General features: G+C 44.3%; 1 protein-coding gene across 4 annotated transcripts in view; it reads left to right on the top strand.

Annotated features, from left to right (window-relative positions):
* The window catches only part of LOC142775962 (uncharacterized), a 90,422-nt gene that overhangs the window by 1,050 nt on the left and 63,972 nt on the right, over positions 1-25,400 (top strand). For 3 of the 4 annotated variants that reach the window (XM_075878598.1, XM_075878599.1, XM_075878597.1), the window contains exon 2: positions 267-471. In XM_075878598.1, the coding sequence (XP_075734713.1) occupies positions 267-471 (205 nt within the window). Of the gene's footprint in view, positions 1-266; positions 472-12,174; positions 12,301-25,400 lie in introns of those variants that run through there. The other variant, XM_075878600.1, reaches the window with a different exon arrangement.

The following is a 25,400-nucleotide window of genomic DNA, read 5'->3' as shown; positions in this document are numbered from 1 at the left end:
ATTCTAAGAGACATTTCTCTGGCTAAACGGGGGGGGGGGGGGGGGGGTTGAATAACTGCGTATTGTTGAGGAGTTCGTTGTATGGAGGCTCACTATAGGCAGGTTTAAATGATTGGTTGTCAGTTGAGTGTTGGTTATGTGGTGTTCACTGGATTTGACTGCATCATTCATTAGGTGCAGGACAAGCTCCGCAGGCGTAGGGTTTGACTGGCTCCATACGCGATTGTTGCATGTGCCCATGTGAAACAGCTGACTTTTCTTGGCAGAACGAGAATGTGAGCCGGGAGACATGCATGAGGCTGTACCGCAAGAAGCTGCAGTTTCAGCAGGGCACTCGCCCACCGAAAAACTCTCAGATGCAAGGCCGTTCCCTGACCAAGGCCATTGCCAAGAACGCGCAGCTCCTGCATCGACCCATGCTGCCCAGCCTGGCTGCCTACGAGCACCAGGAGTGGCAAGCTGTGGCCAATGGTATGGATGACCTTCCACAGCACTCGTGTGACATTGGAGCATACGTGATGTTTCCAGCTTAGCATTGGCCACCTAAGGAGGTCGTTGTTTAGAAAGCACCGACTCTAAATTTCGAAGGCGAGATGAGTGAGATGGATTTATGTGGAGACATACATATCTATCACATATCACAGGCAAGTATAGCCATGTTTAAAATTAATTTTGAAGTGCATGCCACGCGACTGAGCGAGATGCGAAGTCCCTCGCAATGTTGAACATCATTCAAGAGTCGAAATTCGGCGCCGATTGTGCCAGCATACGCCAGTCTGATTGGCTGCACCCGCCTGCGCATAAATGGCAATTTCTGCAATACTTGTCGATTAGAAGTGTAAATTGCCAAATCTAGTCGATTATTGTAGACTGAGCAACACTGATCATTAGCTACCCTGATGCGGCGGCATCCAAATCCAGTGTAGTTCGATGGTTCCATCATGTTGTATTTCGTTTCATTCAAGAGGTTTGCTAGTCCTCGTCGCTGTTCACACCGTGGTTTCCTTGCAAATGTGTCTAGTAATACGGTGAAAGCTCTATAATTTGTACCATCTGGGAACACCTCTAAATTCGTAACCTCTCCAAATTCATTAACATCTCTAAGTTCATAACCGTTGCGCACTCGCGCAAGTGAAGTTGCCAGCCGCGATAAGTGGGTCATAAGCTACTTACTGCAAATAAATAAATAATTAAGTGAATAAATAGGTGCAAATTTCGCACGTCAGTGTTATTTTAAGAGTGCAAGCTGCTTTACAGAACCAATAATGGACTCTTTTTCATAACCTCCAAGTGCGCTTTCTTGTACTGCATGCTGTCTCAACTAATTACGGCACCTGCCATGCCTCAAGCGGAGCTGAGCTCCTGCACTCGGCGACAACTTTCTGTGGCAGCACAGCCAAGGCTACGAAGCCCAAGCACGCCTTTTCTTGCTACGCTTCTGCTCGTAGTCCATGAACGCTTACTTTGGTATGCTGCGTACCATAATGGAAAACATAAAAAGAAGAGACGTGAATATTACAAGATTGTTCGAATTATTATTGCAAAGCTTCAACCGTGTAGGTTTTTTGTTCTTTGCTGTTTCTAGTTTTCTTGTTTTCTGGTGCCGTTTCACTTTTCCCTGCCCCGGTAAACAACATATGGCATTGCTCGGTTGCAGCAAGTTCACATCGAACCTTGTGAACGAGCATCAGTGCGTGTTCATTAGGTGATCTGTATTCTTCGAGCAGGGAGAAACGTAGACAGTAGTACGTCGTAAAATATTTTGTTTCCCGGACATGCAATCACCAAAAATTTGTGTGCTATTGATATCATCAGCAAAAGTTGTACTCCGATCGCTATAGCCGCCATGAAAGTGGCACTGGCGACCTGCCGGCTTTCAACAACTCCAGCTGCTTGGAAGAAAAAGTGCACTTGGAAACTGTACGTAAAACCAATGGCCCTATTCCTAAATTGCTTTGCATACGTGGTCGGTGTTTCAGCTGGCTAATACTGTTGATACGATAACGCTGAAGATTGCGTACCATAACACCGCTCCCGACTATGTCTACAGAGGTACCGTATTTACTCGCATAATCCTTGCACTTTTTTTGCCGAAAAATCGATGCTAAGTGGGGGGGTGCGAGAATTATGCGGGGAGAACTTTTCATGAGAACGTACCGAGCGAAAAAAAAAACGAAGTGGCCGCCAATCGGGATTCTCACACCAGCAATTAACAGCAAGCTTTGAGAAGTACAAATTAAGAGTCACCTTAACAATGAAAGCAGAGGTTCAACACAAGGCAAGATTTATTTGAGACACAAAAAGTGCAAGCAAATTGTCGAGAATCACAATACCATACGCAATGCTTGTGGGCGTTGCAGGCTTAATGGTAGCATTCGGCGCTCAACAGGAGCCCTCAAAAGGTAAGCGTAGGACGTCAGTATTGGGCTTATCGTCCGCAGTTTCCTTCTGACGAAATAAAGTTTACCATCAATCCCAGTTTTAGGCCCACGGCAGGCCCAACGCGTCTTGGTGGCTTTCAGCTGTCGTCACCAGTAGCGATCACAAAACTCGTAGACTCCGAAGGGCCTACCGGCAGCCCTGTTGCCGTTGTTTAGTGCCTTTGTCATTTATCACTTGCAACTTGAAGCAGCCGTGTAACTTCAGTATTACACCATAACGTGCCAAGATTACCGACACAGCATACAAAACACCCCGCAACGCGCACTGGCCACTTTGGCTTGGCTTGGATTGAATTTGCATGCAATAGTATGCTTGATGCTTAAGAGATGGCGCCGCTATCATCATCAGTGGCTGGAACGAGCAGACGACATTATTGCGGCAGTTTTCGGGGGTACGATAATTACTCGAGGAAAAAACAAATCGTATTTTTCTTGGGCGATGTGGGGGGTGCGAGAATTATGCGAGTGCGAAGATTACGCGAGTAAATACGGTAGTCGTTACTAGCGCTATGCCTTGGTAACAGGCGCGTTAATGTATATTACCCTGTTGACTGTGAAAAAAAAAACAGCATTCTTTGCCGAGTAAAAATTGCGTTCCAATTTGAATTTACTAACATCAGACGCCCACTTATGACCAATCGGTGTCATGACTCCTGCTTCCCGTTGTTGCCTTTGTGCCCCTTAAAAAATATCATGAGCTTCTCCAGCATGTTTTTGCGTCTCTTAAAGAAGGAAAACAATGATACCGACCAAGTATGCACTGCAATTTAGGAAATGATGTTTTGGCTTTGCGTTGTTCCAATCGCCCAGAACCTGCTCGGCCATACCTTTCTTTTTCTGAAATAAATCTTAACGCTCCAAAGAAGATTCGTGCTTTTTGCCTTTAAAAATGAACATTTTATTTATTTCCTCCCCCAAAAATGTAAGATTTTTTTATAGTGGTCGTGCGAAAAAGTGCGTGTTGGATGCACTTGCGAAACTGAAACCGAAATTGCATGAAAACGGACTACCGTAATTACTCGAATCTAACGCGCACCTTTTTTCCGGTTAAGCCAGTTCATAAATCGCATGCGCGTTAGAATGGAGTACGAACAAAAACATTACGGTCAATCTATTGCCATCGGCAAATCCAAAATGGCCGCCCCCTACGTGCGTCGGCATGGCGCGTCGGTCATATCTGCCTATGTGTTGCCCATGTGCGGCACTTCGTACGTGTGCCGAGGAGTTCGTCATCTAGTAGTGCATTAGCATCGACGGCGTGGAAGGGCCAACTCCAAAAACTCGAGTGCACCACGATGCCGCTTTTAAAAGAAAAGTCATCGCGTGTGCAGAAACGGACGGAAATTGGGCCGCATCGCGGTCGTTTGGAATTCCTGAAATGTGCGTGCGGGACCGGCGGAAACAAAAGCAGAAGATTGTCGACAGCAAAGCTTCACGCAAAGGCTTCAGTGGACCACAGCAGGGTCAGTTTCCGCAAATTAAAAAGCTGCTCGGCGAGTATGTGCTTGAGCAGCGAGTGGCACAGCGGCCCGTGACGACAGAACTGCTCCAAGTGCGGGCTCTGCAATTAGTCTTAGAAAAAGGTCTAATGCGGAGCCAGTTTAAAGCGAGCAGGTGCTGGCTAACTAACTTTATGAAGAGAAAAGGCTTTTCCCTCCGAAGGGGAACATGCATATGCGAAAAGTTTTGCAGAGGAGTACGATGAAAAGCTTCACTGTTCTCAGAGGTTCGTTCTAAACTTGCAGCGCAACAACGGCTAGCTGCTTGCGCAAATCGGGAATGCCGATCAGACGGCTCTTTACTTCGACATGCCTGGCACCACAACCGTCGAGAAGAAGGGGGTGAAGCAAGTTCGCGTGCTGACATCGGTCCACGGTAAAACTACAGTGACGGCAATGCTCTGTTACACATCAGATGGGCACAAGCTTCGCCCGTACTTCATATTTAAATGGAAGACGCTCCCGAAAGGAGTAGTTTTTTCGAGTGTTGTGATCATGCGGGCCAGCGAGAAAAATGGGTGCGCGTTGCAATTGATGTCTTACTTTTTTTTTTTTTTCGCGGTGGAAATCAGGTGCGCGTTACAATCGAGGGCGCGGTAGAATCGAGTAAATACGGTACTTAGCATAATAACACATGTGCAGAAGCTTCACCCACGTAGCTTTGGCTGTGCTGCCCCTGAAAGTTGTCCCTGAGTATAGTTGCACATGCTTTTCAGGCCTGGTTATATCTAGAAAAACGGGTCTGTAATTCCTGCGTCGTCGCACAATGAAACTGCACGTGAATACACTGTTTGCGGAAGTGACTAGCTGCGACTAGTTGAACTTACTGCATCGCTGGAAAGGAAGCTTTACAATTATCATAGGGGTCTGTATAAAAAAAATTTTTTAGAACTCTTTATTTTCGAATTCACACACTATTGATGATTCACCTCTCTAGTTTTCACACATCTTAGGTCATCGTTTTAGCCAGAGCATCAGTCGCTGAATTTTTTTATTTTTTTTTTCATTTCTCGGGCTTTTCACGGCACTGGAACGCTCAGTTACTAATATTTCTTGCTGTGTGAACACTGGGTGTTTGGAAAGCTCGAAAGTGGCTTAACTGTTATTTTTCAAGGTTTTGAATGTTTAAAGAGAGTGTAATTGGAGAAGTACATTTTTTTTTCTTCAGTCATCCCCAGTAAGGTAATGGAAGATTTATAACTATTGTTTTTCGAAAACTAGAACCATAAAAAACTGCTTAACATACATAGAATCCAGGGACATTTAATACAGCAAGATCTGTGCTGCCACTTCAATAAGAATCAGATCCTTATATGTTTTGATTAATTAATAACTTTCAGAAATTTAATGGTACAATGTACATAAAAGCTAAACTCATATTTGGTATCAGTGCAACAAAATCTGTGCATGAAAAGTTCGAGTCAGTATAGGTCACATTGAATTAATAGTGTGTACTCCACACGCTCCTTGAGAGAACTAGTTAACAGTGAAATCTTGTGCAAGGACATGGCGATACCAAAAACACTTATTTCATGAATGGCATTTGCTATTGGTTTGGTTGGTCTTTTTATGTTCACCACGTAAGTAACTTGCTATGAGAGGCGCCCTGGTTATGCAGTGCAACTTTTTTGGGACCTCAGTGTAAATTCTTTATCATTTAGAAGAGACTTGACCTACATGCACTCACAGAACAACGTGAACTGAGGAGATTGTTCCTAGAGAGCAGTTCAAGTTTGTTGGCATGTTGTAAATGTGCCAGGATTCATGCAAGGACATCCTTCCGAAATTCCCCCCTGTTTCTAGAACAGAAAAGCTGTAGAAATCAATCATATTGTCGGGCTTCTCAGGGGCTCTGCAAAAACGCCGCGTTGTACTTCTGCCTTCCTGACGTCGTTCTTAAGTTGGCATAATCTTAACGAGTGGGCGTGGAAGTTTATTGCTGCCCGGCAAGGCGCACGTTAGCGCTCAGCGGCTGACTCCCTCGTCAGGAACGCCAGTCCAAGCCGTCGGCCGCTCCACGGGCTTTTTTGAATGGAAACATTCGCTTTTGCCCACGTAGCTGGCTGGACACTCTGAACACGGCAACTTGCAGACTACTCGCTGGTGTTGCTTCTTCCTTCGGCCGTGGTAGCAAGCGGGTGAGCATCGAAGCAGGCTTGCGAACCACCTCGACCCCTAATTTTCCGAGAATCACGGAGAGCTCTTCACTGGCGCCCGGCACATATGGGATGACAATGCGCTTGGCTGGTTTCAACTATTTTTTGCCAGTGGGGTGACCAGCGAAAGAGAGAAGGTGATTCTTAAGAGAGAAAGGAAAAGAAAAGTGAGCCCCGTAACTGTCTGCTTCAGTGAGCGATACCTCAACAGTAGCTCGCAAGGGATGGAGGTGAGGAGGGATAAAAGGGGTAGGAGTAAAGGTGTAGAAAAGAGGAAAAGACGTGAGGTGGTAAGCCAGAAGGAGCAACAACAAACTGAGGGGATAGGAGAGATAGGAAAGATGAAAACACGGTCACAGGAGTTCGTGCACGAGGCACCACTTGCGAGAGCTCTTGTCAGCATCAGTAGATGGCGTAGAGCAAGTCCAGTCGGTCAGAGCTACACTGTCGTCGAAGGTCGTCGGCGTCAGGAGGCGACGTAGGGCGAGCCAAGTCGGCCAGAGCTACACTGACGCCGGAGATCGCGAGGGCACAACCGGTCGGCACGGAATCCAGCAAGACCAGCGAGGGAAGGTTGTCACGTAGTGTGTCTTTCACGGGTCCCTCTACACGGTACAGTGATCGTTTTCCACCCATGGTGACGCCTGCTTATAATAAAAAAAACGCAGGCAAAAAACGGAAAGAAAAAAAAAGATATCTAAATGCACAACACTGGGTAATATTTTTGTCAGTTTGTACCTCTCGAGGGGGCGTCACAAAAGTGTAAAGAGTGAACTTTTTCGTTGATAAAAGTAAAACCAGGTTGCTGAGATGTATTAATAGTGGCAAGCTAACTGAAAAAAAAATGTTAGGAGTGATTTATGCTGTTGTATGCCATAATTAAAAAAAATGCCGTAGGTAAATATTGTGTTACTGTGTTGCTTTCCGGCACTAAAGCTCAGCTGTTACTCCAGTAGTTCGTCACGTACATCTCAGCACCAAGAATGTAACCCTACCATCTGTGATCAATAATTTAATATGAGCCTTTAGTGTGTCCACCTACCTATACGGTGAAGTTTAAAAAAAAAAGCAGTCTTATCAACAGAATGCTATTCTAGTTCCATGATGCATTTTATTGTCGCTTCCCTTTGTAACATTTACAAACTAGACCACTTCGGGCGCTTTAGCACTGTGCGAAGAAATGCGAATTGTATAGCATTAATATATAAACGAATGTTATTGCTGCGCTAAAGAAAAACAAAGCAGATTTTACTGGCGCACACGAGAAGACTGTGGAAGCAACGATGCTGGTGGCCTACCCCAACTCCTTTCATTTACTTTACCTCTTCCTCAGCTTGCTACATCAGTCTATCGACTTGTTTATATATATATGAGATATGGCACAACGGGAGCGTTTTCAACAAGGATAAATATGTTTATCCTTGTTGACAACGCTCCCGTTGTGCCATATCCCATACCTTCACGAAGACCAACTCGCCCATTGAATTATTACTCCCACTATATATATATATATATATATATGACAATGCTTTGTTTCCGCTTAGCTTGAAACAAGTTCGGAGAGGCCGTCGGCCAGACTGGAAATGAAGCTTAAACACTCTGGTGTTGAGAATAAAATACTACATGTATCAAGCGTGTAATTCGCCTAGATTTTCATCCTACGCTCTTGTCTGAACTGAGGGAGGATTGAAGCTGTAACACTGTATACGATGGCACCAAACGTGAACATCAGTTTTCTTTCTTCCTGGAAAGAAAAATAAAAACTTATTGCTGCCAGTAATGACCTCACGTTAGCAACTAATGGAATATTATCAATAGATACCTGTTTTATAGACTAATACAAAATGTTCTGCATCACTTTTTTTTTTTTTTTTTGGCTACAGCATGATTAGTGTTCCTGCCATTGCCATGTTTCCACATACATCAGTGAGACCATTGAGTAAAAAGGTGGATTATCATCAATATTTTCCAATCTAATATAGGCAATAATTATGGTGCATTCACTCTTCTATCGCAAAATCAAGCTCTGAATTCTGACAACATCCGGGGGCGAGAGGAAGCACTACGTACTTGAGATCTACACCTAAATAAACAGTGTGGGTTTAAAATTGCTTTTAAGTTAAGCATGTTAGCCCTTACATTGTACGCCAAGGACCCCATACGATAGCTGTTTTACTGGTGCACAGGCCTTCAACACATATATCAACAACGCGGAGATCGTTGCACATTGGACTATCTGTTGCATAAAGCACTTGTAATGTGCGCAATAACGCTATGAAATTTCCTTTCACATTTCGCAATGAAATCTCGCCACATGAAGTGTTACATAAATAATTTATCTATTACTATTTGTAATATATCAAGGCGATTTAAATGAGCCAAAAACATAAAGACACAATAGTTCTAGGTGTAGCAAATTTTTTGTTAAACACACGATGCTGCATAATCTGAAGTTTCGAAGCTCGTTAATTAAATGTTGTCAGGTAGTAGTGCAAAAACAATCAGGGACACGCTGTCCCTTGAGGCAGGCATTGTTTGAAGTACATTTTACGGAACCATGCTGAGTACCTTCTAAAATAAGACACCTGCAATGAGATGCCAGCAAATGAGACATTAACACTAAATTACAAAAAGGTCTACAAAAGCCGCTCCTCCAGCTTACACTGTGACTGTGCTGTCCGTCCCGAGCACCTGGTGCTCTTTTCTCAATGGTACTATACTTAGCCCCTTACACACATTGACGCAAAGAATAAACGCTACGAAGAAATAAGAAAACGAAAGCGCTTCTGCAAAGGATAACTAAACAGTACAATCTCAGAGCGTTTACTATGTAGTTAAAAAGCACATTCCTTTCCTGCCCCATGACTAATGTATTGAACACATTATTTATTATTACTATTTATTTACAGTTACTGCAATCACCATTTGGTGATTTCAGCAGGGTGGTAAATATACATAGTCGCTGACGAAAACATGACGGTAAAAGTAATGCATAAAAGTAAGCAGAGCTACAGTCTCTGCTTACTTTTATGTAGTTTTTCTAATAAAAACTGTAGTTTCTAATAAAAACTTAAGAATGTAGTTTTTCTAATAAATACTTTGCTGGCAATGCGAGAATTACCTATGTTCAGTACACCCACACCAATATGCAATTGGTGCACATTGTGCTCAATTTAGAAGAAAAAAAAGAAAACAAGAGGTGGCTTGACGTGACACTCTTCAAGCCCAGTCATAGAAAAATAAAACTGGGGCATGCAGGGAATCTATCAACAGCATGAAGCATGAAGAGGATCAGCGAAGAGGATCAACTTTTTCTCAGGTCAAAACGAACCCCGCTTGTGTTTTATAAGACTATTAACCTAACAGGGCCAAAGGCAGCGCTGTTTCTAAGCAAATAGCAGAATGTGTGTACCTGTATGTTCAACAAATTAATCCCAGTGTCCAATATACTGGACATGCTTCTCCTGTGAAAATCGTTCTACTAACATCTTTCTTAATTTTTGCGTGCTTTTAAATAGCCTAATAGCTAAAAAAACAAAATTAAAAACTTTGTTCTGTCCTACAAAAAGTTTGGGTCGGAAAGTAATATGGCTTAGCCACAAATTAAGTATCGAACCTGATATTATGATTACAATAGATTACCTACGACGAGAAAAAAAAACTAAATAATGTAATGCAGTTGGTCGTAGCTTCTTCGTATATAAATTATCTATGACTATATCAAAACTGTGAGGACTCGAATTCAACCAAGGCAAGGAAAGAAAGAAGTCCTCAGTCTGAAAAATTGTTCATGGCCGGTCCGGAGCCTGTTCGCGTACTCTACACTGGCCGGCTCTTAAACGGCGTGAGTAAGAATGCACTGACAGCGGGGCGCTATTCTTTGGTTCCCGCAATGAGGGGCGGGCAAGAACAGGTTGAAGAGCGAGGCCATTTCCGTAGGGAACTCGTCAGCGTCGTGGTGGAAGGAGAAAAGAGGGAACGAGGGGGAGGGTTCAACTTCATGCGGCACGTGGTGGACGTTTAACGAACTAGCCCTTCGTGAGCTGGAATCCTGGCCTCGTGTTCATACACGTTAAAGTGTTTAGCAAAGTTTCTACACCAAGGTTAGGCGAGGTGCATAAAAAATTTAATAAACACACGAGGCGTTCGTAAAATCTTGAGTCGTCTAGTTGGCGGTATGCTTATTGTAACTTCTTGTAACGATTCAAGATTTTACGAACGCCTCCCAGGTGATCCGACAGACGAATACAAACGTATCGTATTTACAGAACTAAAGAAACTGTTGGATGCAGGAAAGATAACCAACACTGACCACAAACTGATGCGAGCAGCATACCCTCGTCCAGGTCGCTTCTACATCCTCTCGAAAATTAACCCGGTAACCCAGGTCGATCAATCATATCAGGCATCGGTACAATAACTGAACCCATATCAGGGTACGTGGACAAACTAATAAGCCACATTCCATGCACCCTCGTGTCGTACATAAAAGACACCACACATTTTCTTCGAGACATTGCAGGTCTGTGTGTGCCAAAGACTCGTACTTGGTTACTCTTGATGTCTCTTCATTGTATACAAATATTCTTCACGATGACGGCATAGCTGCATTACAAAACATGTACACAAACCATAGACAATCTAACACCCCAGATTTCTCTGCCATTGCAACTTTGACAAGGATGGTCCTCGAATTAAATTCATTCGAGTTTAACCAAGAGCATTTTCGACAAATCAGCGGGACCACTATGGGCACCAAAATGGCACCCAATTATGCCAACATATTTATGGGAAAGCTAGAATCGGAATTTTTTGCACAAAGTTCCTTGAAACCACTGTTATACAGAAGATACATAGACGACATCTTTCTTATTTGGACCCACAGCGAGGACGAACTTCTCAGCTTTATCGACACTTACAATGATGTACATCCGAACATACACTTCACACACACATACTGGCAAGTAACCGTAAATTTTCTTGATGTCACCATAACAAATAGAAGAGGACAAGCTCTCTACAACTCTATATCGCAAACCAACGGATCGACAACAATACCTCCATTACCAAAGGGACCACCCGTGCCACTGTAAAAACAGTATCCCTTACAGCCAGACTCACCGGTTTAAGCGAATCTGCTCAAGAGACGCTGATTTTGACACGAGCTCACAGAGGCTAAAACTTATGCTCGAGAAACAAAAATACCCCCCATATGTAATTGATGACGCTGTTCAAAAAGCGAGAAAACTGAAGCGTGATGACTTACTTATGAAGCGACCACCGCAAGAAGACCCACAACGAACAAACCTCTGCTTGACTTACAGCACAAACTTCCCCAATGTAAACAAAATCCTTAAACGACATTACAACATTCTGGAACAAAGTGAGTGTCTGAAACGCGCATTCCCATCCGCTCCAGGCGTCGTTTACCGACGACCACGCAACCTCAAAGACACACTTGTCCACTCTCAAATCAATACCTCACTCCGCAATAATTCATGCCGACCTTGTTTAAAGTCACGATGTCTTGTATGTAAGGCGATGCGAAAAACACACAAAGCAACCAGCACACAATCCAAGTTTTCGATTAACATACGAGAAAACCTAACATGTGATTCCTCTAATGTAGTATACCTACTCGAATGCAACGTGTGTAGTATGAAGTACATCGGACAAACAGAAACACCATTTAGGATTCGCTTCAATAATCACAGAGCCCATGCGAAATCAGCCCCAAGTCTACCTCTATCAAAACATCTCAATCTTCCCGACCATGCTTTCTACAAACTATCAGTAACGCTCTTAGAGACGGGATTTAAATCAAACCGAAAGCGTGAACAAGAGTCATACCTTATCCACCGATTTAACACCCTCAATAGAGGAATAAATGAGAATCCTGGTGCACTTGCAGCCATTAAAGCATTAGAAAACAATAACGGCAATAATGAAAATAGTAACTGAGTTCACGGCACTGCGGCTGCGAAGGGAACTGGACAACTCAAAACAATTCCAAGTGTAACTACTCTTCCCAAGTACAGCTGTCGTCTGTTTTCTGTTTTTACTTTACTACCCAATCAGTGTGCCAAGCATGACATGCCCAACAGCAACCCTGTGCACAGTCGGAAGGCCCCTACTGCACGCATAATCCAGAAGCGGGCAAGGAATTCGCATTGCACCCGCTTACCAGCCTCTGCGGCATTACGCGGCACCCCTATTTCTATGACGAGATGTCGACGGGGCGCTGAGTAGTTAAAGGCTTAAACTTCTTAAACAAGCTCTTTTTGCCCCACACGGAACCACCAGAGCCAGGAGGTGCTGTCTGGTGGGAAGTAGAAGGAAGAGTGGAAGGGGGGGGGAGTCCACCTTATATTCTTTTTTTTTTTTTCATTTTTGCTTTCTTTTTCTTTTTTTCTGTCTTTTTTTCCTCTTTCTCTTTCCTCCCCCCTCTTATTTGAAATTGTATAAAGCTGAGCACCAACAAACTGTACCTTCAAGCCTGATGAAGGCCAGACTCTAGGCCGAAACGTCAAAATAAACCACATTGTGACCGCTCACGGAAAATCTACTTGACTATATATATATATATATATATATATATATATATATATATATATATATATATATATATCCACAAGTACACGCATTAACAATATCCATGCAATGCCCCTTAACAGCCGCTTTTTTTACGCGGTGCATTTCTCATCCGACTACGACTTGAGCTAGTTTTGAGACCTCATGCTGTCGAAAAGGTGAAATTTGAAATTTACAGTGCGAATTTGTACAGAGACACGCTATATTCAGCTTCACCAACTGCAAACGTTCGGCGCAGGGCTACCCAAGATTTTTTTTTTTTGAGAGAGAGAGAGAGAGAAGGGGAGGGTGCAGCAGAACGACTAACATTGGTAATTGGTGGTCGCTGTGAATGCATGTAAATATTTCGAAAAGGTAATTAAATTACAAACAAATTTAGTTGTGAAGAGGTGCGATTCTCTTCCTCTCCCCTCCCCACTTACGGCCTACTGGTTCCGCGTCCGTTTGACACGGTATTTTTTTTTCGTCTCACAGCTTTCTGAGCACAGCTAACTTCCAATAAGTCGGCTCAGCTATTCTGAATATTGTAGATGCTTAACCAAGGAAGAAAGAGTTAAGACAGAAGAAATCGGAGTAAAACACGCCCTTTTTAAAGAATTTTCGATCTCTCACAAGGACTTTTATGGAGCTCGAACTCAGTGGATTGGCGTGTCATACTTAAAGAGTTATGACATCATGTGTTAGACATGAATAATGGGCAGGTATGAAGAAATCTGTATAAAAAAAGCGCGCCATAGGAGCCGAAGAGCATCGGAGTTTCTGCGCGCAGCTCTTTCAGTACTATTCTACTGCAGCGCCACCGCTACGGGCAACTCGGAAGGCTTCAGGCAGCGCGGTGTTGTGGTGTCGTGGTGCGTGGTAGTGTGTAGGTGTTTTGTGGTCACGCCACTCAACACTTCTAGTGCACTCTAACTCTACGCATGTTGTGATTTCGGCCAGTTCTTCCTTCCTCCGTGATGTCGGCAATGTCGGCTCTAGGCGCCTTAATTGCTTGCGCACATTTTAGTTGACTCTAGCACCAGCTAGAGTACTTGGACGATAGGATGAAGAACTTGAGGAGTTATCGGTCACAGTGATCGCGTATAACCACATAACTTAGCCGACACGTAGTGTTATGGTACGGTAAACCGGTAGGTGTTCTGTGGTACGATCCCTAGAATATACTAAGGACTATATTTATGGGGAACCTGTGGCACCTACAGGTGGCGCGCCAATGCAGTGCGTGCTAGAGTTACTGTATATACACTTTTTCATCATTTTACCTGCTTATTACTGCTCGAGTGCACGATGACATTAACGTGAGACATGTCATGTAGAGTGATGTTGTCTTTAGGGCAACCAAGTGTGATCGGCACTAGTACGTACAAGTACAGCTGCGGCCACGTCTGTGTGGAGCACTCGAACAGCCATTTTTTGCTCTGCGGAGCTAAACCTTGGGGCAGTATCAGGCTCTGACATAGTCAGCCTGACTGTGCATGCTCCTGATACACCCCTTCAGAGCCCGAAACTGCCTCAAGGTTTCGGCCCGCAGTACAGAGTTAATTTGATATGCCCGCAGAGCGAAAACCGGCTGTTCGAGCGCTCTACACAGGCATGGTCGCGGCTGTAAAATCGCCTCCCGTCTTGCATTTAGTGATGCCGTAACGATTGTGCGAATCTTACTATGTTGAAGTTCCTTTTATAGATGCTGATCAAGCTGTATGAGTGATTGAGTAAATCTGTTACGTGTCATCTTTGCAAATAACACCTTAGCCTCCTGCCTGAAAACAGCGTGGCGTGGTTTGCATGGGCAGCGTTGTCAAGAGACAAATGCAATACAGTTGTATCAAAAGATTCTTGCGGTCATCTGTGCATTGTGCCACGCATCTGGCTCTTCTTGTTCCTTACTGTGGCCATTTATGAACTGTGCTGTCTGATTATGTGTAGGGCATGCGAGTAACATTTTTTACTTGAAAATGAGCGTGACTGAATAGTGCTCGCTTTTATGCACTTAAACTCTCTGGGCTGCGGTCCGCGTAGCAGTAACGCACGTACAACCAAAGCGCAACCCCTTGTACTCAGCGATTGCCGAAGTTTTGTGTTACGTTGGCAGAAAAATAGCACGAGCGTACGAGGTATACAATTAAGCTAGATCCGTCGATGACTTTCCGTCAACAAAACGTGCACTGCAGACCCGAGACCACTTTGCCGTCTGCCACTCAATTCCATTTCTATTGTAAAAACACCGGTTCACTAGCGTGGAGCGTAAATTGAAAACGAACTGGCTACAACATTATATATACTCCACACGGCAAACGCTGCGAATTCGTTCCCGCTGGCCTATAGGAGGCATTGACGCCCCGAAAACTTTGTTTTAGGGGAACATTTCTCATAACTATTAGGGCAGCTGACAATGCAAAAATTGATGCGCGAGATGGCAAAGCTCCTCCACCAGAGTGACACGGCTCGGCGCGTCGAGCGGCTGCTGCACCTGTCGTGCCACTTTGTTTCGTTCTCTCCCACGCAGCGGCGCCACCAGCTCAATGCACGTTCCCTTTGGCAACCGAGACCAAAGTTGCTTACGAACAAACTAGTGACACTTTACCTAGTGACGAGCCTTTGTTGCTAATGTTGCACGCGCACAAGCTGAAACTACGGAGAGGGGTGTCCTTGCTGGTTACGTTAAGACAGTTGGCCCAATTTCTAAAGGTAAGTGTGAAAGTAGTTTGCTTGTGTCAGTTAGGTAAACACGTGCGCTATTTTCTATTAGATTAGTGAAGGCAGGCGCCAGTGCTATTACATGAGTCATTTTCAAACTCACTGCAACATATCTTACATCACTGCAAAAATCCCAGCCTGCAGTAGCTTTCCTGAACTTGGGACAGTTGTCATGACTCGAGTGACTACACTTAGGCACTTAGGCGCTGAAGAGAATACTGCAGTATCTTACAACTCTGAGAATGATAGTCATAATACGCAGTTCATTTGCCCGTTCCATATTTCTCATTGTCTCTTCAGTACTATTTGTTTTTGTTTTTCCACTGATAACTGAAGAAAGTGAAACACTTAGTCCTGACGAACGGTATAAAATTTATGATATGTTGGGTTTGACATCCCAAGTTCCCCATATGATTATGAGAGACGCCGTAGTAGAGGACCCCGGAAATTTTGACCACCTGAAGTCTTTAACGTGCGCCCAAATCTGAGCACAAGGGCCTACAGCATGTTCGCCTCCATCAAAAATGCAGCCGCCTCAGCCGAGACTCGATCTCTCGCTACCTGCAGGTCCGCAGACGAGTACCTTAGCCACTAGACCACTGCGGCGGGGCTGGTATAAAATTTTGTGTGGGCACAAAAGTCGTGTGCCCGTATGGGGATCGTTCTGAATGACGCCTTACTGGCAACCATGCAGTTACTTTTTACTTTTTGGGTAACTTCTACATTACTTTCACGTGATTCCTAGCCTTTGTGTGTGTTCGCTCAGCTCGCGAAATCAATGTCGTTTACATGCTAATGGCACCGTTACTCAGTTGCTAAGAACGCATATGGTTGCTAGTTGACCACATCTTGTGGCTCATACCTAAGAAAAAAAGTGGATGACGCCGACAAACATGTTTAACAGAGAAAGCTGATATATCTTGCGAATGAGAACATGGTGTATTGGTGATATTACAACAGTAATAGAAAACTAACAATATTACTTGTCAGGTAACAAAACATTCCTGGCATTGTGCCGAAAGCAGTGTTTAAACACCCCCCTATCAATAAACCCCTTGTTTAATGCAGTGCATTGGATGTTTGGTTAGACAAGTGTGCCCTCAGATCTCGTTTTTCTTTCTATCTATTCAGCATAACTCTGAGGACGACAAACTAAAGGTGATACACGTCATCAAGGGACATACCGTCATCAAGGGACATACCGTCAAGTCGGTGACGGTCGTCACGGACGCGAGCCCTGGGGCCGTATTCACAAACGTTTCTCTTGGCTATGCATTTTCTTAGCTAAGAATTCTTTTACCTCGAGGTATTATGATAGCGCGGCTAGGAATTTAACTTATTTGACACTCAAGATGGTAAGGAGGACACGCGATAGACGTTGAAACGGCAAGGAGAGAAAGAAGTTCATCGTCGTGGCGAGAACACGGTAGTGGTCAAGATTGCAACACTATATGGCCTGGGGCAACACCAGAATGCAGTACAAAGCCTGTTGCAGAAGGGCGGTGGGAATGCAAATGGCCCTGTCCACGCCCCGGGCGAGAAGTACAACACAGGGTTCCACAAGCACGTCTCCGCGGGCAAAAGTGATTTACGGTGATACCGGGACAAAGGGCCTGGTCGCTTGAGCGAGGGCAAAAATGCGCTCGTGTCTTCGGAGAGCTACGAGTCAGTGTAGTTCGACCACGCACTAGGACACCACACCACTCTTCAGCCTAGCGTTCAGAAGGGGCAACAAAAGGTAAGTGTTCGCCGCAGGCGCGAGGAGCCAGTGGCGAAGTCCGAACAGGCCCCACACAAATGCAGCCGAAGGACGGAAAAGAAAATGCGTGCTTATCCCATGTCGTCCCGGAGAGGTTCTCTCTCACTCCCGAAGCCTGTATGTGAAACGTCCCGAAGATGGATGGATAGATGGATGAATGTATCCGGCTGTGCCCTTTAGATCGAGTGGTGGCTCACGCCACCTAGCCATAAAGTTAAGTACTATCACTATGTGTTTAAGGATTGCATTTCACTTCGAATTGATTGTAGCCACCAATCAGTTAGCCTCCTCCTGGTTATTTTTACCCGTTTGAAGTCTATTTTGCCTTCACTGTCCCTAAACTCCAATACTTTGAAAAAATCGCGGCATTATATTGGACTATAGGGTGGAGCCCTTTACAGAACATTGTCAAATGTTCAGTCATTTCTTCTCTCTCCACACGCACTATATAACGTGGCTGTTCCTTTGTATTTGGCTCGGTACATCTTGGTCCGCAATAGTCCCGTTCTGGACTCGAACAGGAAAACTACGTCAAGAATTATTGTAGATCTTTTCTTTTGAAATTTCTTGCTTGAAAGTTTGGTGTGTCTCCAGTGATTATTTCGTAAGCATTCCAATCTCACACATGTTCTTCTCTGTTTCCTTCACCTTCTTTTTAACCGATGTTTCCTTTTGCCTTAGTATTCTGCTGTTTGTTGTCTAAATACTTGCTTGACAATTTTCGACTTTGCTTCCTCCATTTAGTATCAACATTATTCATGTACAAGCAGCTGAAAACTTTCCTAGCCCAATGCTCCTCTCCCTTTTTTCTCAATCGCTCCTCAAATTCTATCTTGCTGCTAGCTTCCCTGCACTCAAAAGATGTCTCCATCCATGTCACCTTGTACCCCCTGCTTTTGGGTATTCCCGTGTGCTCCCAAAGCAAGTATATCTATGCCACGTTGTTTAATTTCCAATCTTGCTTGAACTTCTGATTTCATGCACAAGACCGCATTGCCGAATGTCAAACTCGGGACCATGACACCTTTCCTAATCCCTCTCACTATGTCATACCTATTGTAGTTACACAGTGCCCTATTTTTCATCACAGCTGCATTCCTGTTACCCTTAGTCATTACGTATCTTTTGTGCTCCCTTAGATACTCAGCCCCGTTATTTATCCATATGCCCAAATATTTGTATTTATCCAGTATTTCTAGCGTGACTTCCTGTGTCTTACGCTCACTTGCTTTGTTATCATTACAAATTATGATTGCCGATTTTTTCCTGCTGAACTTCAAATTTAGCCTATCTCCCTCATTGCCACAGATGTCTGTCAATCTCTGCAGATCTTCTTTGTTGTCGGCTATTAGTACTATATCATCTGAATACAGAAATGCTGGTAATGACCGTACAATGTGTTTTGGCGCACAATGGTGTTTGGCGTACAATTTGGCGTCTAGTCCCTGTAGATACAGCATAAATACCAAAAGTGACAAGGGACATCCCTGTTGAAGCCCACATTGTATCTCTATAGGTTCAGATGCCTGTTCTTCCCATTTGATAACTACCGTGTTACTTTTATAGATAACCTTTAGAAGATTACTTATTCCATATCAGCTTTGTCTCCCTTTCTTTTATAGATCACGCTCATCCTGCTTATAGTTTCCACCCATTAGGAGCTTCACCATCGATTATTGCTTTGCTCGCTGCATCTCTTAATGTTTAAGTGCTTAGAGTTTAGTCCTAGTTTCTTTATTAGCATAATTGCAAGGCCGTCAGGGCCTGTTGATGTGCTGTTAGGAATCTTTTTCTCTGCCCTTTCCCACTCTTGTTGTCCCGGTGGAGCTACCGAGCTAATTGGTTCATTCTGATCAGGTATAGTGCATACAGTGCTTTCTTGGTGTTTAAATTTTTCTGTCATCATTGCTTTTATATATTCCATTGCCTCATCCCCTTCTTGTCTAACCCCTTGAACTGCAGTTATAAACCACTGTTCCATGCTTGTCTTATTACTCAGAGAATTGAGGTGGTTCCAAAATTTTGCAGCTGCCTATCTATACTTTTTGTTTAATTCCGCCATCCTTTGAACCCCCTTTCTTCTAATCTTTTCATTCATCAGATCGGACGCTTCCTTTCTGCAGCTCAAAAAGTTATCCCATTTTCTTTTGACCTCATGTTCTGGTTCACCCCTCTATTTGGTATACCTGTGTTCCCTTGAGGCCTCCTGACGTTTTACTATGACTCTCTTAACTTTCTCATCCCACCAGCTCTTGAGTTTGTGTCTACTTTTCCCGGTTCATTTGACTCGTACCTTATCAAGCTCTAACTCAAACAATCGAGTTAGATTTGTGTACATCCACTCTGTTTTAGTATTCTCGGTGATTATTTTCACAATCTCTTTAGTTGCTATTTCTATTTGCCTTTCTGAATAAATATTACCCTGTGGTTGCTCATAATGCCTCCTTTCCATTTTCATTTCTCTTCCAAAACTCAACTTGATACGTTTGTGATCACTACCTAAGCTTCTGGACCCATATTCATCTAATTCTATGTTCATCACCTTTAGTCGATCATACATCCTAAGTGACATCATTGCATAATCTACTGTTGACTGCAGCCTTCCTACCTCCCATGTTATCTGCCCTTCGCATTTCTCGGTACTGTTGCAAATGATTAAATCATGCCTTTGACACATATCCATTAGCATTATGCCTGTTGGGTCAGTATATCCATCCATATCTTCTATGTGTGCATTCATATCTCCTAATATAAATACATGCAGTATTCTCCTAGTTCGTCAATGTCATTTTCTATGCACTGCACCATTTTTTGGTTTTCCTCTCTGGCTTTTGCTCCTGTCCACAAGTATACAAAGCCCAGGAGCGCCATCTGCCCAGCCACTTTCCCTTTTAGCCATAAATGTTCCCTGCACTCCTGCTTGACCCTTTGCCAGTCAGTACTTTTATGAATGAATGCCCCAATACAACCCCTTTCTGCCGCCTTCCGTTCTATTACAATATTCCCATGCGTAGTCCGGATTGCTAGGTGGTTGTTCTATGTCCCTAAGATGTGTTTCTACAAACTCATATACCATCAACTTCTCCTTCCTTAGCTGTTCCTCTATCTCTCCCCACTTCATCCTATTCCTGCCTCCCTGCATGTTAATATACCCTACGTCTGAAATGGCTCGGCCCTCGTGTCTACGTCGATTTCTCCCCCGGTCTCTACGTGTCTTAAATATTCGTGCCACTTTGGAATCGTATCTGTCTATACCACCTGTCAAAGAGTCCCCCTGGTTGTTTTCCTCGTTACTAGCTATCCTGCATCTCGAAGGGCTTGCATGTCCCTCAAAAAAGCTACTGCACGTCCTGCAAGTCGCCAACACACCTCATGACCTAGCCTGCTATTGAAGTGAATTCTGTCTTGTTGAAAACAACCGCACTTGTACCTTGCTGTTTATTTCCACTACCTCAAAGCCTTTCTCTCGCTTCATCTGCCATATTTCTATTTGCGTAGACAACTGCTCTTTGCAGGTTGCTGTCACGCACCGGTACCTCCGGTATCGTGCATATCACTACTTGTACCTGAGGGGAAATGGCGCGCATTTCATCGACCCCTTTCACCAGTGTGGTCGCTAGTCCTGCCGAATCTTCATTTAAGCCATCGTTTAAACTGCCCACAATTATCACGAGGTTTCGTCCATCAGCTTTAGTTGTGAGTTTTTCGCTCACTTGCCTCATTACTGATTCCAGCTTACGTCCTGGGAACGTCCCTACTGAAAACCTCTTGTCACCTTTTACCCTCTCTTTGATTGCTTCTGCGCATCGATTTAAATTCGAGCACCCGGCGATTATTACGTGCTCTGATTTTCCAGCTAGAGTGTCCTGCATCTGGAGGTCACTTGCACCTGTGATGCTAGCTGCTTTGTCCCCTCCCACCGCACCACTACTTCGCTAAAAGTGAGTCGTTTGACCATTGAACTGGCTGGAGCTGTTTTACAGCGAAAGCTGTTATGAGATCACAACTCGGGTCACGCGCAGTTGTCCACCACCGCCGGTGTCCTTAATCACATCGCACAAAATTACAAAAAAAAACTTAGCACTAAAGACACACTGGAGCTCGAAACCCTGGTCTGCTGAGTGCCAGCCTAGTATTCTACCACTGAGTTACGACTTGTTGGTAAACCTAACACCAAAGACACAGTGGGGCTCGAACGCGGGTCTACTGGGTGGAGGCCAGTATTCTACCACTAAGCTACGCTGGTGCTTGAGACTTTTCAGCAAACTTGCCTTAGGCAGTCTTGATGTCGGGAAAACTATCGCATTAATATGCTCCAACCCATTACAAAAACTTTTTCTTGTTCTTCTATAAACTGTGGCGCATACCCACTTTAGCCATAATTCCTCATCGTCATCAGCCACTGCATGAGCAATTGGCACGAAATTCCTTGCACGTGTTTAGCGGATACCACGATTCTCAAAAGTATGACGAAAAACAGCATAGCGAATGCCGGCCTAGTACCCAAAAGGTTATTATTAATGCCCTAGTGGGTATCAGGCAAGTGTGCTTTCAGCAGTTACCCAATGAGTGTTCAAAACGCTCTGAAAGGCCGCTCTTCTAGCTTTCGCTGTGACTGTGCTGCGCCTTCCAAGGAGGCCTGGCGTTTTTTTTCCGAATCTGTTTTCTCTTTCTTCGCCGTTCTGGGTGGGTTGCCCTACCGTTCGCTCCATCGGCCACTCCTTTGTTTACCTTTGTAGGGCCTCATTGGCTGACCTAAGCCTTTCTTCCTTAGCCCTGGTTTTTTCTTGCTCATTCGCCAACGCAGTCTCCAGCTCAGATGCTCCGCAGCGGTAGTCTAGTGGCTGAGGTACTCGGCTGCTGACCCGCAGGTCGCGGGATCTAATCCCGGCTGCGGCGGCTGCATTTTCGATGGAAAATGCTGAGGCCCGTGTGCTCAGATTTGGGTGAATGTTAAAGAATCCCAGGTGGTCAAAATTTCCGCAGTCCTCCACTACGGCGTCGCTCATAATTATATGGTGGTTTCGGGACATTAAACCTCACATATCCATCATCTATCACCAGCTCAGCGATTCTCATCAGAAGTTCACTCTGGGCAACCATCATTTTCCCCATTTTTTTTTTTTTTTGACCTCACATTGCCTACACTTGGCGTCAAGCTCCTCTGCATTCGCATCCATTTTCAAACCCATCCCACATCCTGAACATTTTACAGTTTTTTAACCATGTCTTTTTGACACTAATTGTCCTTAAGAATTGTCCCATTCGCTAATTATAAAACACAGCGTACAATGAACCCTGCCCTAAGCAAAAAAAGTCTAAGTGGTGTGCGCGCACCTCCACTACGGGGTGGCAGGAGAGAAAAAAACACACACACACAAGTTTTGGGAGGGGTCGTCACCTGGTAACTGACCCCCCCCCCCCCCCCCCCCAAGAGCGTACCATGTAATAAGTGCTATAAAGGTTTACACTGCTGCCTTATTAATTATAAAAGCAAGCTCGAAACATGCCAAAACACTTATCTGCTCAGTCGATCGAGAGCCCTCCAAAAACACGTCCACCCACCGTGCCAGTTCAAGAGACTTCGCACACGGCGCCACAGCCAATATCCGCTACCGGGTGAGAAGGGTTAAATGTCACTCCCCGCTCCTCCAGCACGGCAGACCGCAGAGGAGAGGAGAGTCATGTCAGGATGAGAACGCAGAAAGAGGAGGCAGAGCCTCAATTTCCACAAATGTCGAATCGTGAAGTTCCGTCGACAACTGGTTACTGCCACCGGCCCGTAACAAGTGCCAATGTTTTCGCAAACAAGACTCATCGTTATTCACACCAGCACAAGCCACACACAATATTCTCAGTTTCACCATCTGTAAAGGTGAAATAATATTGTCGATGCCTTTCAATGCACATACATGCCATAATAAACACTGCACATTTTCGAAAACGATGCCGCTGTTCCTCGCACAGGTCGCCACGTGTTTACTTTTTTTAAGGTAAACACCCATCCAGCATGGCAAGTACTTCGTCACGCAGTTTACCACACACCTGAATGTTCTCTGGCACCTACCACATCTAATCTTACTACATTAAGCTAAAGATTAAGGGTTTACAAAAGAAAAAAACCTTTCCCAAGCACCGCGCGACTGTACCTTGCTGAGGCACCAGCGGGAATGTTTTGCCACCCACTGCTTTGCACGTGCGGCAGTGACGTCACGCTATGATGTATCCCAGTCGAGATGCAACTTTTAGGACTCGGTGGCATTCCCTCATGGAAGGCACACTAGCATCGCCGACAGGCGCCAAAGCGCTTATGAGAAAAGTTGGTGCGCTACAACAGCTGCCGCAAGGAGCGCGCAAGCCTCACACTTCAACTTTCCGTTTGCACTGTGCCAGTGCTTCTCAGATCAAGTGAACTCGGCAATGTGTGATATATCACTGCCTGATTCACTCATAAAATTCAGTGTTTGGGTGTGATGACCTGTATACGATCTGCACTTGTCCCCCTGTTCTACCAGCTGAGCGGCTATGCAGAGTCAGTTGATTATTTTCATTATGCTTTAGAGTCAGTCCCCCTTTGGCATAAATAAAAAAACAGTAAAACTTGGTTGCCTAAAAGGTGCAAGCACTGCCCATAAATTCGCGGATGCATTAGAAATCAATGTCCTTTGACGCTATTTATGAGTAAATTGTACGGTTCTGGTATATTTAAAGAGTGCTTTAGAAATAAGCGCAATTTCGTAAAATAAAAAAATACATTGACCAGACCACTGTGCGCCGCTCGCAGCATATGCATCGACCAACTTCCACTGGCACTGCAACTGCAAGTTGGAATGAAGCCTACAGGGCAAAATAAAAAAAGAGGTAGGACCAAGAAATTTGTGCATCGGAAATGCTGACTTACCACTGAAAGGTTAACGCATGTGTTAACAAACATAAACAAGAAAATGGGGGTGCATTGCGCATGTAACAAAGAGGTGCAAAATCACTAGCAACCAAAACGCGTGTTTACATTTGATTGATAACGTTAGGTTTCTTGTGTTGTAGCGATAGCAAAGGTCAATTGACTTAAACAAGGTGCGGTGTTTTTTTAAGATATGTCTCCGAGATTTCTCGCGTTGTCTGGTTAGGGTGACTGTGCAAGATCACCAGGCTTTCAAAGATGAAATTGCATTTGCATTACTGAAAATGCGAGATGCGACGAGATGGCTTCATTCATTGAATTGTGATTCTCTCCGAGGCGCGTGTTGATACATCAACCAGTCTGATTGATGTACACATGTTAACACAAGAGGAATTCGGTTAGCAACTCTAGCACAACAATTAAAAGAACTATTGACATGCCTCTCATATACTTTTGCGCTTTACGGAAGAAAATGTTACTAGGCATATGGTGTGGAAAACACCACTCTCACCTCATACTGCTTCCAAACTTCCTTTCAGGCTGCAGAACGTATGCATGGGATAACTGGAATGTTCCTAGTTTCTTCACGGGATGAAGGTCGTCTGAATTCATCTTTGTTTGCAGAGCGAATGAGCTGTTAGCAAATGGATGCAATATGATATAAACAGGACACCGCGCCTTCTGGCAGCTGGACTGGAAACTATTGCTCATGAAATGTGCCCAAGTTTTTTTTTTATTCTTCACCAAGCTTAAGTACATCATTATTCCTCATTGAACAATATTTGAATGCGCAAACGCAAAATTCAATAGTTGTCTCACTCAATGCGGAATATACTGCCAGCAAACCACAAATCATCAGAGCAATGTATTTCGCACGTGAATTCTAATTCCATCCCTTCGCCTTTATAAACACATTTAGAATGTTTTCTTTTTTTTCAGCGCGTAATTTGTCCATAGAAATTTTTAAAATTCTATAGCTGTAACACCTCTCTGCAGTCTTTTTTTAATGGCCCAATCGAACAGCGATGGCATTAAAAGCCATAACGCTTAATGAGCAGTTCATTGTTGAATAACTACGAATTCAGTGTTCCGACTCACATTCCTTACGATAGCATGTTTTGACCATATGTATCAGTACACAACTCGCATGCCGCTCATCTTCAACGTTCAATGCACACCTGTCCAGTGATACCTACACCGCCTGTGTTATTTCACATTTCATGAGTATATGTACATGCAGCTGCATTCGGACCCTATTCAACAAGTGATGGCATGCTCTTTTCAGCAGCGGGCGAAGGAAGTGCCGGTTCTCTCCTCGTACTAACTTTTCCGACAGTGCCCCGTGCGCCTGTGGGG

Source organism: Rhipicephalus microplus, chromosome X, assembly GCF_043290135.1.
Source record: "Rhipicephalus microplus isolate Deutch F79 chromosome X, USDA_Rmic, whole genome shotgun sequence".
Classification (NCBI taxonomy): Eukaryota; Metazoa; Arthropoda; class Arachnida; order Ixodida; family Ixodidae; genus Rhipicephalus; species Rhipicephalus microplus.
Note: the sequence above shows the minus strand (reverse complement) of the source record. Positions and strands in the feature narration are given on the sequence as shown.